Genomic DNA, 18,924 nt, shown 5'->3' on the forward strand with positions numbered 1-18,924 from the left:
GAGGAAAAACTAAGAAAAAAGTTAAAACCATCCACAAAAAATAAGATTATGAAAAAAAAATTAACCAATTAGAAAAACAGGTACAGAGTCTCAAAGATGAAAATAACTCTTTGAAAATTAGAATTTGGCAAAAGGAAGCTAGTGAAGCTGTGAGAGACCAAGAAGTAGCAAAATGGATTATTAAAAAATGAGAAAATAGAACAGAATATGAAATATTTCATAAGAAAAATGACAGATCTGGAGAACAGATCAAGAAGAAAAAATATAAGAATTGAACAGCCTGAAAGTTATGAACAAAAAGAGAACCTTGATACAATAATGCAGGAAATAATCCTAGAAAATTGTTCTGGAGTGATAGAACATGAAAGGAAAATAGAAATAGAAAAAATTCACTGTTTACCACCTCAGGTGGAATATTATTGCCAAATTTTGAAATCTTCAGATCAAAGAGAAAAGTTTGTAAGAAACAAGAAAAAAAAAAAATTCACATAAGCTGGTGCTGCAATTAGAATTGTACAAGACAGCAGCCACAATAAAAAACTATAGGTCCTGGAATCATATCTACCAACAATCAATAGAACTAGACTTGTGACCAAAAATATCATATCCAGCAAAATTATCTGTAATATTAAATAATATTCAATGAGTTTGTAGATTTTCAGGACTTTTAATCAAATCCAAATTTAACAGAAAATTTAATGTATAAGAGTCAATATCAAAGATCAGTTTTAAGGAACTCAACATGTTGGACAAACTGTTTAAACATGGACAAATTGTGTGTATGTATATATATATATATATATAATATATATATATATATATATATATATATATATATATTATATATATATTTTTTTTTTTTTTGGCTTGGGAAATGTGTACTTTATGTTCAAGATTTACATCAACAGGGCAGCTCAAAAAAAATTGGCAAAGGCAAAAATAATAATTATTATGTTATACAAATGAGATGCAGAGGAAGAAAACACAGAAGTATTGGAAAGGGGACGAGGGCTTGTGGTTCTGAAAACCTACTCACATCGGGAATGGCTTGAATAGACAATACTACATATATACCATGAAGATTATAGCACCCTCCAAAATCTATAAAGAAATAAGGAGGTAGGGATGAGTGGATGGGGAAGCAAAGGGTAAGGAAAGAATACAAGGGAGGGATCCCTGGGTGGAAGGAGTTTAAGTAACAGTAAGCCAAAACATGTATCTGTATCTAGGTTGTTTGTATGTGCAAGTGTATGTATGTATTTATATAGCGCTCTCTCTCTCTCTCTCTCTCTCTATATATATATATATATATATATATATACACACATACATAAATATATCTTAGCTGTTGCTTGCTTAGGGATTTTGGAGGGGATGAAAGGGACTTATGTGTGTGTGTGCATGTGTATGTATATATCTACATGTGTACATATAAATATATCTTTTCTTGACTATAGCCTGCTTGGGGGTGAGGGAAATGAAAGAGAAAAAAAGAATAAAGTAAAAAAGGTATGCAGCAGAGAATAAAAGAAAAATTACAAGGAAGTAAAGATGGACACTCATGAATATAATTTCCTCTGCTAACACATACACACACACACATACACACACACACACACACACATTTATATAAAGGGAATATAAAGTATTCTTCTTTCTTCTCTACCATTTAAAAAAAAATAATTACCCCAACATAAACAACTCACTCTTACATCCTCTTTCTAGGTAAAATCTTTGTAATTGCCCTAATGTATAAATCATATTTTTATATAGAAAGCTACACAGTTTAATCTTCCTAACTTTCTTATGATTTCCCTTTCATGTTTACCTTTTTATGTTTTTCTTGAGTCTTGTATTTGAAAGTTAAATTTTCTGTGCAGCTCTAATCTTTTCATCAGAAATGTTTAAATATCCTCTATTTTATTTAATCATCTTTTTTTCTCTTAAAGGATTATATAAATATTTGCTGAGTATATTATTCTTGGTTGCAGTTTCAGCTCTTTTCCTTTCTGGAATATCATATTTCAGACCCTTCTTCTCCTTTAATATGGTAGCTGATAAATCTTTTGTGATCCTGTATGTGACACCATAATATTTGAATGGTTTCTTTCTGGTTACTTGAAGTATTTTTCTTTGACCTGAGAATTCTGGAATTAGATTATAATATTACTAGAAATTTTTCTTTTGGGATCTTTTTCAGGTGGCAATCAGTAGATTCTTTCAACTTCTATTTTACACTCTGGTTTTAGAATAAAGGGGCAGTTTTGTTCAATAATTTCTTGAAATAATGTCTGTGCCCTTTCTTTGATCATGGCTTTCAGACCTGAAATTCTAATAATTATTATATTATTTCTCCTCAGTCTATTTTCCAGATCAGTTGTTTTTCCAATGAGATACTTCACATTTTCTTCTATTTTATGATTTTATTTTATTTATTGTTTTTTGATGTTATATGGAGTCATTATCTCTCAGTGAATCAGTTCTAATTCTTAAGGAATTATTTTTTTCATTGAATTTTTGTACCTTTTTTTCTCCATTTGGCAAATTCTGCTTTTAAGGTGTTATTTGCTTCAACATTTTTATTATCCAGCTATTTATTGTCTTTTCAGGAATTTCTCTTTTACTTTCATTTCCTTGCCTAATTTTTCCTCTACCATTCTAATTTGATTTTTAAAATATTTTTTCACTCTTCTAGGAATCCCTTTTGGCCTTGTGCCCAATTTATATTTCTCTTTAAGGCATTTCTTGTGACTATTTTCATTGAATTTTCTTCTAAATTTGTTTCATGGTCTTCCCTATAACCATAGTAGTTTTTTATGATCAATTTCTTTTTTGTTTACCCATTTTTACACTTTATTTCTTGAGCTGGAATTTTATGGTAAAATTAAACTTTGTTCCTGTCATGGATTGGAGTATATAAGGAACTCTGTCTCAAGCTTCAGGCTTTTTTTTTTTTTTTCCACTGCCATTTTCAGTGCTTGTTCTGGGGATTTGTATTTTTTCAGTTCCTCCAGGGTGGAATGATCTGTGGAGAGGTGTGCATTCTGGTCGTTATTCATATGTATCCCTGATCTATTGGGACTACAAGCAACAGTTACTTCTCAGGGCCCCTGGTCCCTTGGGACTAGAAATTATACTGTTCCTCAAGATCCCTGATCCCTTGGGACAAAAGTGATACTTCCCCAGAAGGTTCTCCTCGCCCTTGACCAAAAGTATTCCTCTCAGTCTTTGAATTATGACTCAGAAACGGATCTAGGCCAAAAAGCATCTGGTCTTGTGATTCGTACCAGCACAGGGTAGCTTATGATTTCTTTCTGACAATTTGCAATGTCTCCTTGTCCTCTCTGACTTGATAATATCTGAAGAAGCTTCTGTTTCTGTCACCACCATCTAGTGCTACCACTGGTGTTTCATCTGTATGGACTCTGGTCCAGCCTCTTCTCCCATATCACAAATCTATCTTTCTGACCTCATATCTTGTCTTTGGATGGAAGAATGTCTCACTCTGACTTTTGACTGCCTCAGCTACAGCAACTGAGAATTTGATTTGAGGCAGTATTTTAAAGTTGTTTGGAAGAGAATATTGGGATAACTCATTTTGAGTTCTTCACTGCTTAGCCATCTTGCTTCTATCTTTGGCAGTCAGATATAAATGCTTTTTCTTGAAGTGAATTGGTTATTCAGATTAATTATGGAAAGTCAGTGGGACCAACAAAATATCTTGAACCTGGACCATGTTGGGGATTCTGATTCTAAATTTGAGGGTACCCTATGGTGCTACATTCTAAAACTCCCTATTTCTGGTTATTCTCAATCCTATTATAGAGTACCATAGCTTTCCCTGCCACCATAACTCTTATTAATTCTTGTATTTTAATGCCAGAGAAACTGAGGTAAGGTAGAGATTGGAGAGTTATTAATGTTTTATTTGAAAGGGAGAAATCCATGATTTGGTCCTAGAATTGACTGAGACTATTGTCTCTAAGAATCCAGCAACAAATGTAGGATACAAGATTCTTTTATAATGTAGCAAGAATGATGACATAATGGGGGAGATACCTGGAGGGGATGAACCTAATGGGGGGAGGCACCTAGGATGACATAATGAAGGGAGGTACTGGAGAGGCTCCTGATAATTCTAATGTTGTCTAAAATGGTTAAAGACTTTTATCCCATCAAACATTAAGAGGAAATGATTATAGCCTAAGGTCTAAGATTTAAGACCTTTATCCTATCAAACTTTAAGAGGGAATGATTATTGCCTGAGGTCTTGGGGCAGAGTAACTGAGGTAGGACAATTAGGGAAACTGGGTCAGGACATTAAAAGGGAACTGGTACGACATTATTAGCTACCACTAAATATTTAGTATTTCGCCCCAGGAGATCCAGCTTGTGGTAGAAACCTGCCCAATATTCCTATTTATCTTATTCTAACTTGCTCTGAGGCTTTCAATTGGTAAAAATCATGAAAAAGAAAAAAAGGAACATGCTTCTTTTTCCCTCTGCTACCATGCTTGATAGAGGCACTGTAAGCATGGAAATGGGAAAAGTCCATTTCTATAGACAGAATCAGATGACATCAGTAAATGGCCTGGATTCACTGCTATCATTGTTTCTGTTTGTTTTAAGTAGGACAGTTCTATTATTTATTTTAAACTATGACTAACAACAGTTTTAAATCAGTACCCATTTTCAGTTTTATTTTCCAGGAAAACGTGGGGTCTCTCTTGTTAGTGTTCCTTTGGACCATGTTGTTTTGGGAAAAAGTTGAAAATTTAAAATAATTCAAAAACTTTGATACAGTTTTAGTTTCAAATGTTATCACCTAGGTTTACACAGTGACACACTCTTAACAGTTTTCATGGATTACAAAGTCAATATGAGCCATCAGCGTAACATGGTATCCAGAAAAGATAGTGAATGTTAAGTGTTGAGGGTACAAATAGACAAGTGCAAGAGTTACCATAGTAAAAGAAAAAAGTTTAAATTGTAATAAGCAACAAGAACACATGGAATGTATTAATGGTCAGGGAAGGGAGTTTGGTCTAGCAATCCATAGAGATCCATAATAAAATTTATTGACATATTGCCTCTAAAAAAAATGATACTATAGGTTTAATTACTGTGACTAAACAAGAGATAAAAAATGTATGTGTAAGGTTTGGCAGAAGGATTTTAACGCATGGAACCAGGAGAGTTGGCAACATGATCAGGGTATATAGCTATGTGGAAATTTCAAATTTGATCTGATATCATTGGCTAGATGAGTTTGCCCTTACAGACTCAAGAATGAAGATAACTCAAGTATGGGTTACATTATATCATCTTAGAGTTCTTTTCCAGTTCTTAGAGTCTACAATATGATATATCATTGGAGCTGATTGTTTTCTCCTATGTGCTATATTGTAATTTGGTTAATATTCATTGTACTGATGCTTGATTATTGTAACATTGGTCAAATGATTAGGATTTTGTTCAGATGTGGAAAATTAAAAAATAAAAGCAGGTATATAGCACACATTTGAGTTGTTCTTGCATTTAAATTTAAAAAAAGAAGTTTTATTTTCTTTAACAGTAACACAAACTCTAGGCCATTCTCTAATTTCTAAATATAAACAGCATTACAAAAGTAAGGAGATTTTTTTTTTTTTAAATATGAACCTCTAGATAAAAGTTATGTATCTTTGTCACTAAATTCTAATGGTATCCAAGAAATGATGTGTTCACAGCTTCCAAGAAGCCCTTTAGCATTTGATTCAGTCTCTTCTGGCTACTTATCAGAATTTATTCAATTGTCTTCTTAATGTCATACCTGTTATACTGAATGCTTCCATTTCTAACCACCTCCATGTGAAGGAGAAACTGCTTTAAAGACTCTATTTGGCTTATTCTGAGTTTTTTTGTCCCTTAAGCTCTCTCTGCCTCATTACTAGTAAAAAATGACTTCTCAGAATGGAACAATGGATTTCTAATTCATTCATTTAGTATCCCTACTTTCCCTGCCTTTACTCTATGAGTAGCATTAACCTTGAATGGATTTGTTTGCTGACCTCTGTGGCTTTAGAATTTTATAACCTTCTATATAACAACCATAGGAGCCACATTTTCCAGATCCTACACTTCGTCCCTCCCCCCATATTTTTCTTAGCATTTTAAATCAATTCAGTGCATCAGAAGAAGATTGTAATATTGCCTTTTCACCCCAATTTTTTTGTCGGGTTAGGGTAGAAGTTGTGTGGAAACTGCTGAATAAGGCCATTTTTTTCTTCAATATATATATGTGTGTGTGTGTATATATATATAATAATTCCCTGCTTTATCTTTTTATTTCAGATGCTCATTATCTTACCTGCCGTATCCAGGAATGTTCAGAAACCATCAAGAGTGGGCCTTTTGCCCGTTCCATTGACATCAGTTCATTGGTGGTCCAAGATGAATATGTTTTTATTCAGGTAAATACATGACATATGACAAGTGATACATTGAGGGAGAGGTACGTACCAGCTGGATTTCCCTGCTAAGGCTTTTTTCATCATTATGGAGAGAAAGAGTTTGAGTAGGGGTAGGAATGCAAAGTAGCATCTGACTCTAGAGGTCAGAAAAAGAGGACTTTCCAATGGAGAGTACTCTATTCATAATAATAGTAGGGACATGAAGAGGCTTTATCTTATTCATAAGGAGTCTTCACATTCTTGGGACTGGAATGTCATTTCATTTTATTTTATTATAAGTAGTTTTAAAGGTGAATCAGAGGCTAGAGTTTTAGAATCTAAGAGCATTTTGTGATGAACTTGATGATGAGATTGAACCATTAGAATATATGCTACAAGTTGTTTTTTCCTACTACGATAAAGGTCCTGTGGTAAGTACTGAGAGATATGCAGAAAAATATGGAACACATTTCTTGAATTTAGAGAGCTTAGTTCATCACTGCAAGCAAGAATAACAAATATAAAAGGCCTAGCTTCTTCAGTTGAAGGCTGACCATTTATTTGAGTGTAGGTAAAAATTTCTTTCTGGAAACATACTAAAATGTACAGGTTTACCTTCTATCTTCCTACTGCTCATGATATCTTATGAATGTTTTGTTCAAAGTTATCCACTTCTAGAAAAAAATCCAAACCCAAAACAAACCAAAAAACCCACTTTCCCCTCCTGTGCAAACATGGTAGGCTATGTTTTGAAGGATTGGTAAAGAGGTGGTCTTTTTGGTTTCTTATTTAATTAGAAATGAGACTGATTATACTGATACCATTCTCTTCAAAATGTTACCATAAGGACAACACTAAAGTGCCTTAGAAACTGAGTTAATCTATGGGGTGAATTTTTTCTTTTGCTACTGACTCTGTCACAATTAACTATGCTCTCCTCCTCTCATTGCTATTGGTCAGTGAATAGTGAGAAAACACTTATCAATTCTTTTTTATGAAGGAGTGTTTAAATTATAGCAAGAATAAATATGCAAATATTTCTTTTAAGTTCCTTGGAAGCATAATCTCCCCTATATTATGCACAACAGATTTGGCATAATTGCCAGGTGAGTACTCGAGTCAGCTTCTACTGGCCTGAGGCTAGAAGAACATTCCTTATTGGTCTCAACATTAAGTCTGGAATGGCTATAAAATTCAGCCAGGGATATCAGGATACCAAAGTATCTTCAGAATTCTAATGCCAAGAGACTTCCTGGATCTCTCAAAACTTATCATGTCATCAAGGAACCATCTATTCACCTATAATGGAAAAGAACAACTCACCAAGGATCTAGGTCTGTTTCTTGGGGTCACAGAGCCTTAGGCCCCAAACCCTTATATCATAATAACTCATCATAGATTATGGATAAATTTATACTATGAGGAAGAGCTCAACCAAAAGGATGATGATAGACATGGTGGAAACTCTCTAATACATGATTAGCAGGGAGGCAACAGGCATTTATTTCACATTATGTCTAAGTGCTGCAAATAACAAATATAAGCAAGAAGAAAGATGAACTGTGAGAATATCTATATATTATCCACAAGTTCAAGGCATTTGACATTGTTATTCTCCAGGAAATCAGAATCTCAACCTTTTCCTATGGAAAGAAATCATGCAAATTACTCTGTTTATATGCTATATATACTGTTGTTTTTTCATATTTGTAATTCTTGCTGAGCTTTACATTCAGGAAGTATATCTGATTCTTTTTTGTACCATTCAGTGCCTACCTAAGGGCCTTTCACAAAATACATACTTGTTAATTGATTTGAACTTGGGAAAAGACCACTGGTGGAATAAAATCATGTGTAATCAAAACAAATCAACAAAACAAAACAAAAACAGTCAAGTTCATCCTGGAAAGGTATAATATGCACTGTGTTTATTTGAAAATTTTCTTAATCCCTATTTCCAGAATATTCTTTCTAGGTCTTGTTTGGTGATAGTCAACTATCCCTTCATTCAGCAAGTATTCATTCAGCACTGTGTATAGGGCCTTGTATTGGACATTTCACAATGAAAAAAAAAAAGTCATGTTTCCTTCCTGTTGAAATCTCAAGTTCCCTTGCTGGACTGTCCGAGCACTCATCTCCTAAATGGAGCAGTCTTTGGAGCCCCACTGGCTAAACACAGAGATGAGCCAATCAGGACGTGCAAGCAGTCTGTCTTTATTCAGTTATCTCAGTAGGCAAAGCAGGAAAGCAAGAGAGCGATTCAACTCAGGATGATGTATTTATTCCTCTTCTCTTCTGGGATAGTCTGTGCCGAGCCACTCAGTAAAATGTCATAGGTGGAATCACCAGGAAGGAGGCATATGGAGATGACACTGAGCCAAAGGAGAACATCTAGCAAGAGGACATGCCCCTCACCACCTCAAGGAGCCTCTTCAGGTTCCTTATATTCCTACATGGCACAACCTCCTGTCTCAGGGGCTACACCCCTTCTACTTCTTGGGTCCCTCTCTGTTCAAGCTGAAAGGCTCCGTGGCATGTTAGGCTACTGTGGCACTTCTCAGAGAGAAGAATGTCCTAACAATGTTTCCTTCCTGTTGAAATCTCAAATTCCCTTGAAAGGGAAAAGAACATTTTGCTTCCCAATTATAAAGAAGGATCCTGGTAAAAGAAATAATAAGGTATTTGTACTGAGATATAAAAGACTAATACCAAATACTATCTTGAAAGCAAGAATATATTGGGTATCAGAGTTTATGTGAGGATGGAAGTTAGGTGGTTGGGAAGGATATCACTGAGAAGAGAGTTTAGAGGTCTGAAAACCAATATTTCTTTACTTACCCATTTTCCCCAGATTTATCTAGTGTTTGCAGACTGACATTTAAAGGAGGACTGCCTAGTCTTTGTAATATACAGAGTATTGCTGCATGGCTTTTTGTCCCATATCCAAAGTGCAGCTGGATTCAGACAATTCACTGAGACCTTGTATAAGCTCTTGCAGCCCAATTGTTGTTATGAGGAAAGGATTTTATAAATCTTAAAGCATCATATAAATAAAAGTCATTTTTTTTTGTTAATATGATTATTATCATTTTAACCTATAGCAATGACACATGGATACAGCCAATATGGGAATAGCCCCAGAATGAGCAAGATCTGAATATTAAGACTCTGGGATCTTGTGTTGAATCCAGTAGTCTAAGTTTATCTCTAAGTATTTTATCAAATTCCCTGTGTGGTTTGGTTTTAAAGTTATCCTTTAGTTTCTCCCCCCCCCCCCCCATATATATATACACATATACAGAGACATAGACAATTTCTTATTGGAAGGAACCTTAGCATGCATCTGGTGAACATCATTCCTAAACAAAAATAGCAAACCTGATTGACTTTAGTAAATGCTTACATTGAAGGGAGCCCATGATCTCCTGAGGTATTCCATGTCATTTCTGGATAGCTCTAATTATTTTTTGCCCCTATCAGAATTAAATATTGGAGCCATTACTAACAATATTTTTACCTGAAGCAAGCTGCAGGTGACAGGGGAAAGTGGAGTGTGTAGGGAATGAAGCTAAGGCTGTTGTGAAGGAAGCATTCTTTGGGTTCCTCTGAGGTATCTAGATTTCTCTTTTGGTGGGGGAAAGAGTGTCTGGATTTGGGATGTAATTACTATAGGGAGCTCCTAATATGAAAATTCCCTCCAGCTAATGTGAACTCACTACATTGGTTTAAAATATATAGCATTAGACCATTGCCTGGAGCACTGATAACGGAAGAACAAAAGGGAAGGGGAAGAAAGGGAGAAGAGAAGGGAAATGGATAAAAATTTATACAATATTATGTGTTAGACACTGTGCTGGGAACTTTTCAATAGATATAGCAATCCTGTGTGGTTATTAGTTCCATTTTACATTTAAAGGAGACATAGACGTTTTAAAGATAAAAATAACTCTCTGAACATTAAAATTAGGCAAGGGAAAGTCAGTGAAGCTATGAGACTAATAAATAAAACAATATAAAGAATGAAAAAAAAATAGAACAGAATGTGACACAAAGAAAAACAACACATCTTGAGAACAGATCAAAAAAAAAAAGAAAACATAAGAATAATTGAACTGCCCGAAACTGTGACCAAAAAAAAGAATCTTGACCCAAAAATGCAATAAATAATCCAAGAAAATTGCCCTGGACTGATAATCTGCAAGGAAAATAAAAAGAGGAAAAAACATCACCAATCACCATGTAAAAGAGTTCCTTTGAGAATAAGAATAATAATTTGAATTATTTGACAAACAAATAATAATGAATTTTATCGCCAAATTTTGTAACCTCCAGGATCAAAGAGAAAATTTAGAAAAAAACAAGAAAAACAATTAAAATATGCTAGAGCTATAATCAGAACTATAAAGGACTTATCAATAACCACAATAAAAGACCACAAGTCCTGGAATCTCATATATTGGCAATTTTTTTCTGAGTCCCAAAATATCATATCCAGCAAAATTATTTGTAATATTTAATTTAAAAAAGAGTACATTCAATGAATTATCAGATATTTAGGACTTTCAACCAACCCCAAACTCAATAGAAAATTTAATATATAAGAGCCAATATCAAAGATTAATTTCAAAGAATTTAACATGGACAAATTGTTTTTTACATGGAAATGTATAACACATATTTAAGATTGACATTTGTAATTGGGTAGCTCAAAAGAAAGATTGGGGCAGGGTTGAGTATGATCTGACTTTAAAAAGCAAAACTGTCTAGGAAAAGATAAAAAAGTAATCATATTATACAAATGAGGTACAAAGAAAGAATAGGCAAAGAGTTATTGAGGAGGAAGAGCTTATAATTCTGAAAACCTACTCATATCAGGAATGAGTTATGTAGGCAATACTACCTAAATACTATAAAGGATATAGCATCCTCCAAAATCTATAAAGAAGTGAGAGAATAGGATAAGGTAAGGTATAGAAGAATGTGTAGATTTATGGCATTAGGACAAGGTGTGTAGATTAATGTGCAAGGGATAAAGGACAAGGTGGAATACAGAAGGGTGTATAAAATAATGGTTGGACAAGGTATGTAAATTAATGGGAAAGGGATAAAGGTGGGGATATGTAGTATAAGATAAGTGGGTGTACAGAAAGGTGTTTAGATTAATGGGAATGTAATAAAGAGAAAAGGAAAGGGTCAAGGGAAAAAATAAGGGAGGGATTCTTGGGTGGAGAGAAGTTAAGTAATAGCAAGGCAAGTTAAGGAGCAGAATTAAAGTAGAAGAGTTATCAGGGATAGGAAATAAGATAAATACAGAAACAACTACAACAAGGATCAGAAATAGAATTTACTAGAAAAAAAATAGAGCTAGTAATCACTGATCTTAGACAAAGTCAAAGTTAAAAGATTGAATCAAGAGAGAAATTTACTATACATAAATGTGCATGTATGTATATATGTGGGTATGTATGCATGTAGGTCTATGTGTCTATGAATATATATATGTATATATTAATAAATCTGTGCTTAACTTTCGCTTGCTTGGAGGAATTTGGGGAGATTAAAAGGGAAAAAAGAATAAACGAAAAGTACTCAGCAGAGAAAAGATAGATACTTATGAATATAATTTCTTTTATTATTACATATGCTTTCCTGAAATGAAAATTTATTATATATTTTGAATCCTTCTTGTTCAGCGGGGTACATGATAATATGTTGTTTTGTTTTTATTGTCCTTTTCTATCTTTCTTTTTTCTATTCTGTTATTTCTTATTTTGCATTTAGTTCAATAATTTTTTTTAAAAAAAAAAAAAAAACACTATATAAATGTTAATGATAAAGAGAAAGAAGAAATGGAGGAGGATGTGAAAAGAGGGATTGGGGTTGGTGAATTGAACCAAATTGTAAAGGATTTTAATTGCCACAAAAAAAGTTTGTGTTTTTTTCTTTAAGGCAATAGGAAGCTATTGAAGAATCTTATATAGATGGTTGCATTATGACTTTTTATCTTTAGATCACTAGATCTGTGACTTCAGTGTATGTGGAAGTTCCACAGAGGCTACTTCTTCCAGTACAGATTAGAGTTTGTTTAATGGATCATTGCCTTACATAGTCATCTAGGTCACAGAGAGTATATAAGTATCATATAAGTATCATAAGTATCAGAAACAGAACTTGAGCCCAAATTTTCCTGATTGAATTTATCTTTCAACCTACTGGGCCACACTGCCTATTGAGAAGGTAGAATTTGATTGGTTGGTAGAGGATAGTCTGGACAGGGCAAAGACTAGTTGCTGAGGTCCTCTGAGAAGTCACTTATGACTTTATACAATTTGCATGTGTTTGGATTTCAGCAAAGTATTCTGTGTTATCATAGGATAGCACTTTCATTTCATTTTATGATATTCCTCCATGTCAATGGAGAGTTCTCTGTACATCTGTCTTGATGAGTAAGGTGTCATGGTAGTCTCTTGCAATTCTGAGAACCACCTGTTTGAATTGATATCTTTACACATTCATGAATTTCCTAATAGCCAGTAATCATATAACTAGTACATTTGCTATCGTGATTCCAACAAGGGTCACCACATAACTCCTCCACTGAATAATGATGGCTGGTTTAAAATTTAGAACTTTTAGTGAGTTGTCTAAACACAGAGAATTTAAGAAACTAGCCCAGAGTCTTCTATCTATCATATCTAGGAATGTTCAGAAACTACAAAAAAAGAGTAGGCCCTTTGCCTGCCCCAACAGCAGCTGTTCACTGATTATTTAGAATAAATGATTTCTTCATTCAGGTAAGCATATAGCATTTGGGGCTGAGTAGGACCTTAGCCTAGGAATTTTTGAATCCCACATTCCATAACATAACAATCCCCACTACCTTTTCCCCATCACTCCACTTTGACAAATAATACATTTTGGGAGAGTAACAAAAGGCCAAGTGCATATCAATATTACTGCTTAATAAGTATTGAATTGAATTCCATGTATAGTTTTGGGCATTTGGGAGGTTAATTGTCTTTCAAGCCTCTTGAGATACTTCTGAATATTTCTTTTCTTTTATCACCAAAATGTCTGGAAAGTAAATTTGAGATCCTATGTTAGATACTGATGGATGAGGAATATGGAGAGGCCCCAGTGGCATGACTACTAGCTCCCTTTAAATTATTATCTCTTGGAAATAAAACACCCAGAGGCACAAATTAATAGTCTAATTATTCAAAGTAAAATTGTTTGGCAATATTTTAACTGAGGTTAATTTAGACTTGATGGGAGAAATTTTGAATGTTAAATAAATACCAATTTTATCATTAGCAGCACATTTATAGTACAAGGGTTTAGCAGGAATGGAAGTTACAGTGACAGTTTTTAAAAGCTCAGTAAAGACATTTCAAGCAGATATTCCTGAAGTGTTTTTAGAGCATCAAGTGAAAGCACTCTGAATTGCCAGAAAAAATTGAGATTATCTATATAATATTGATAAATACAACTTTAATAGGATGGGAATCACGTAATCACTTCTGGATAAATGAAAATCATGGATACCTTTTAGAACTGAGACCTTTATCAGAAACACTGGCTATAATTATTTTTACCAGCTTTGTACTTCCCTTATAATCTTGTTTCTGTTGGTTTGGTTTGTGTAAAAGCATTTTAATTTAATGTAAACAAAGCTGTCCATCCTTTCAGAGTGTTCTCTTGTTCTTCTTTGGCATAAATTTCCTCCCTTCTTTAAAAATCTGATAGATAAGTTATCCCTTTCTTTCCTAATTTATTTATGATATCAACCTTTATGCCCAAAGCGTGTACCTGTTTTGACCTTATTTTGGTATGGAGTGTGAGATGTAGGTCTATGCTGACATTATTTTCCAGTTTTCCCAGCAATTTTTGATGGGTTCTTAATCCAGAAGCTGGAGTTTGGGAGTTTATCAAAAACTAGATTACCATAGATTTTGATTATTGTGCCATATGTATCTACCTTATTCCACTGATCCACCACAATGTTTCTTAGCCAATACCAAATAGTTTTGATGACTATTACTTTATAATGTAATTTTAGGTTTGCTACTGCTAAGCCACCATCCTTTGTATTTGTTTTAATTAATTCTTGATATTCTTGACATTTTGTTCTTCCAGATGAATTTTATTTTATTTTTTCTATTTCTATAAAATAATTTTTGGCAGTTTGATTGGTATGGCATGGAAAAAAATAGATCAATTTAGGCAGAATTGTTTTTATTGTATTAGTTCGGCCTACCCATGAGCAATTGATATTTTCCCCAGTTGTTTAGATCTTACTTTATTTGGGTGAGAAGTATTTTATAGTTGTATTTATATAATTCTTGGTTTTGTCTTATCAGGTGGAGACCAACTATTTTATTTTGTCTACTGTAATTTTAAATGGAATTTCTCTTTCTATCATGTTGATGGGATTTGTTGGTAATATGTAGAAATGCAAAAAAAAAAAAGTAATGCTGATGATTTGTGTGGATTTAATATGCTGCAATTTTGCTAAAGCTATTAATTATTTTCAGGAAGTTTTGGGATGATTTTCTAGACTTCTTTAAGTATATATCATCTGTAAAGAGTGATAGTTTTATGTCCTCATTGCCTATTCTATTTCCTTTAATTTCTTTTTCTTTTCTTATTGCTAAAGACAACATTTCTAGAACAATATATCATAAGAGTAGTTTTAATGGCCATCCTTGTTTCATTCCTGATCTTACTGGGATTCAGCTTCTCTCCATTATAAATAATGCTTGATGTTAGCTTTAGATAGATAGTGTTTATTATTTTAAGGAAATCTTCCTTTATCCCTATGCTCTCTAGGTTTTTTTTTTTTGTTTTGTTTTGTTTTGTTTTTTTAATAGGAATGGGTGTTATATTTTGTCAAAAGTTTTTCTGCATCTATTGAGATTATCAAATGATTTCTGTTGGTTTTGTTATCGATATGGTTGACTATGGAAATAGATTTCCTGATATTGAATCAGCCTTCCATTCCTGATATAAATTCCACTTAGTCATAGTATATGACCTGCCAATAAGTTGTTGTAATCTTTTTCTTACATTTTATTTAAATTTTTGCATCAATATTCATTAGGGTTATTGGTGTGCAATTTTATTTCTTAGTTTTGGCTCTTCTTGATTTAAGTATCTGTATCATATTTGTGTCATGGAAGGAATTTGGAAGTACTCCTTTTTTCTAATAGTTTATATAGTATTGGAATTAATTGTTCTTTAAATGTTTGGTAGAATTCACTTGTGAATCCATCTGGCCCTGGAGATTTTTTTTCTTAGGGAGTTCATTAATGACTTGTTCAATTTCTTATTCTATAATGAAATTACTTAAGTAATTTATTTCCTCTTCTATTAATCTGGACAATTTATACTTTTAAAATATTCATCTATTTCAATTAGATTGTCAGACGTGGTACCATATGGTTGATTTCTAATTATTACTTTAATTTCTTTGTCATTGATAGTAAGTTCCCCACTTTTATCTTTGTGTCTATTTCTTTCTGTAACTGGCTTTTCCTTTTTTTTTTTTTTAAACCAATTTAATCAAAGGTTTGTTTATTGTGTTTGTTTTTTCATAAAACCAATAAAACCATAAAACTCTTAGTTTTATTAGTTCAATATTTTGTTAGTTTAAATTGTATTAATCTCTCCTTTGAATTTCAGAATTTTTAATTTGGTATTTAATTGGAGGTTTTAATTTGTTCTTTTTCAAACTTTTTTAGTTGCACACTCAATTCATTGATCTCCTCTTCATGTAGCTATTTAGAGACAGGAAATTCCCTCCAAGAACTGCTTTGGTTGATTTTGATATATTGTCTCATTATTGTTATTCGCCTGGATGAAATTATGCATTGTTTCTGTGATTTGTTGATGCACTCATTTTTTATAATTAGATTATTTAATTTTCAATGGTTTTAATCTATCCATGACACTTTATTGAATATAATTTTTATTGCATTGTCTGAAATGGAAGCATTTACTATTTCTGCCTTTATGCATTTGATTATGAGGTTTTTATGCCTCAATTTATGGTCAATTTTTGTGAAGGTGCAGTATATGTACTGCCAAGAAAAAAGTGTATTCCTTTCTGTCTCTATTCAATTTTGTCCAGAGGTCTATTGTATTTATTATTGTATTAATATTGTATTCTATTAGCTTCTCTAGTTTATTTCTTGTTTATTTTGTGATTAGATTTGTCTGATTTTGAGAGGGGAAGATTAAGATTCCCTATTAGTATAGTCTTGCTGTCTATTTCTTTCTGTAACTGACTTAAAATCTTCTCTAGAAATTTGGCTGCTGGGTTAATGATCTAGACATAAAGAATGATATTATAAACAAATTAGAAGAATATAGGATATTTTACCTCTCAGATTTGTGGAAGAGGAAGGAATTTGTGAACAAAGAAGAATTAGAGATCATTATTGATCACAAAAAGAGATAATTCTAATTATATGAAGTTATAAAGTTTTTGCCCAAACAAAACCAATGCAGACAAGATTAGAAGGGAAACAATAAAATGGGAAAACATTTTTACATCCAAAGGATCTGATAAAGGCCTCATTTCTAAAATATACAGAAAATTGATTTATAATAGTTCAAGCAATTCTCCAATTGATAAATGGTCAAAGGATATGAACAGACAGTTTATAGATGAAGAAATTGAAACTATTTGTAGTCACATGAAATGGTATTTCAAATCACTATTGCTCAAAGAAATGCAAATTAAGATAACCACTGAGATACCACTACACATCTGTGAGATTGGCTAAGATGACAGGAAAAGATAACAGTGAATGTTGGAGGAGATGTGGGAAAACTGGGACACTGATACATTGTTGGTGCAACTGTGAATTTAACCATTCTGGAAAACAGTTTGGAACTATGCTCAAAAAGTTATCAAACTCTGCATACCCTATGATCCAGCAGTGCTTCTACTGGGATTATATCCCAAAGGGATCTTAAAGGAGAGAAAGGGACCCACATGTACAAAAATGTTTGTGGCAGCCCTCTTTGTAGTGGCAAGAAACTGGAAACTGAATGGATGTCCATCAATTGGAGAATGGCTGAATAAATTATGGGATATGAATGCTATGGAATACTATTGTTTTGTAAGAAACGACCAGCAGGATGACTTCAGAGACACTTAGAGAGATGCTAAAGGAAATGAGCAGAACCAGGAGATCATTATACATGGCAACAGCAAGACTATATGACAATCAATTCTGATGGATGGGACCCTCTTCAACAATGAGATGATTCAAACCAGTTCCACTTGTTCAGTGATGAAAGGAGCCATCTACACTCAGAGAGAGAATCGTGGGAATAGAATGTGGAACACAACAAGGCATTCTCACTTGCTCTCTTATTTGCTTACATTTTGGTTTTTTTTTCCTCAGTTTTTCTTTTTCTTCCTTCTTGATTTGATTTTTCTTGTGCAGCAAGATAACTACATAGATATATACATATATTGGATTTAACATGTATTTCAATATATTTAATATTGATGTATTGTACTACCTGCCAGCTAGGGGACAGGGTGGGGGGAAAGGAAGGGGAAATTTGGAACAAAAGCTTTTGCAAGGGTCAATGATTAGAAAAACTACCCATGCATATGCTTGTAAATAAAAAGCTTTAATAAAAAAGAAAAAAGAAAAAAAGAAATTTGGCTGCTCTGCCACTTGGTGCATACACATTTAGTATCATTACTAATTCATTGTTTATTCTTTATGAAGATGTACTTTCCTTCCTTATGTCTTTTAATAATATCTATTTTTACTTTTGTTTTAAATGAGATCAGAATTGCTATGCCCCTTTTGTTCTCTCTTTCCTAGTCCTTAGGCATATATTTTTTTTAATCTACTCCTATTTTTTATCACTCCCCTGCCTTTCTCTTAGTAGTGTTTTTTTAACCTACTCCACCTACTATCTTTTCTTCTATTATCCCTTCCTCCCCTCTCTCACTTTTCCCTCTAATGTTATTGTCCTCCCTTTTATTTTGCTCTCCATTTTTTTTTCCTCTTTCTACTCCTTATTCTTTATAGGGTTAGATAAATTTCTATATCCAAATAAATTCATTAAGTTATTCCCTCTTAGAATCAAAACTGATGAGATCAAGCTTTAGACAATGTTCATCTCCCTTCCTTCTTTCCCTGGATTGTAATAGGTCTTTTGTATCTCTTCATATGAACTAACTGTCCCATTATACTTCCCCTTTCTTCTTTTTCAAGTATAAGCCACTTTCCACCCCTTAATGTCTTTTTCATTGGTATCATCACATTAGAGTTCATTTATAACCACCCCCTCAGTCCATGTGGTGCTCTCCTTTGTCTGACCCTGTGACATTTATACAGTTCTCAAGAGTAACAGATATCATTTTCCCGTGGTTTAAACATTTTAACATTTAAATAATATATATTTTCTCCCTCTTTACCTTTATATGCTTCTTTTGAGTCCTGCATTAATAGATTAAAATATC

The 18,924-nt window shown here is 33.2% G+C and overlaps 1 protein-coding gene across 1 annotated transcript in view; it reads left to right on the forward strand.

Annotated features, from left to right (window-relative positions):
* SORCS3 (sortilin related VPS10 domain containing receptor 3) overlaps positions 1-18,924 on the forward strand; it is a 687,244-nt gene that overhangs the window by 504,915 nt on the left and 163,405 nt on the right. The window contains exon 7 of the mRNA XM_051981368.1: positions 6,334-6,452. Within this exon, the coding sequence (XP_051837328.1) occupies positions 6,334-6,452 (119 nt within the window). The remainder of the gene's footprint in view (positions 1-6,333; positions 6,453-18,924) is intronic.

This window comes from Antechinus flavipes, chromosome 2, assembly GCF_016432865.1.
Source record: "Antechinus flavipes isolate AdamAnt ecotype Samford, QLD, Australia chromosome 2, AdamAnt_v2, whole genome shotgun sequence".
NCBI lineage: Eukaryota > Metazoa > Chordata > Mammalia > Dasyuromorphia > Dasyuridae > Antechinus > Antechinus flavipes.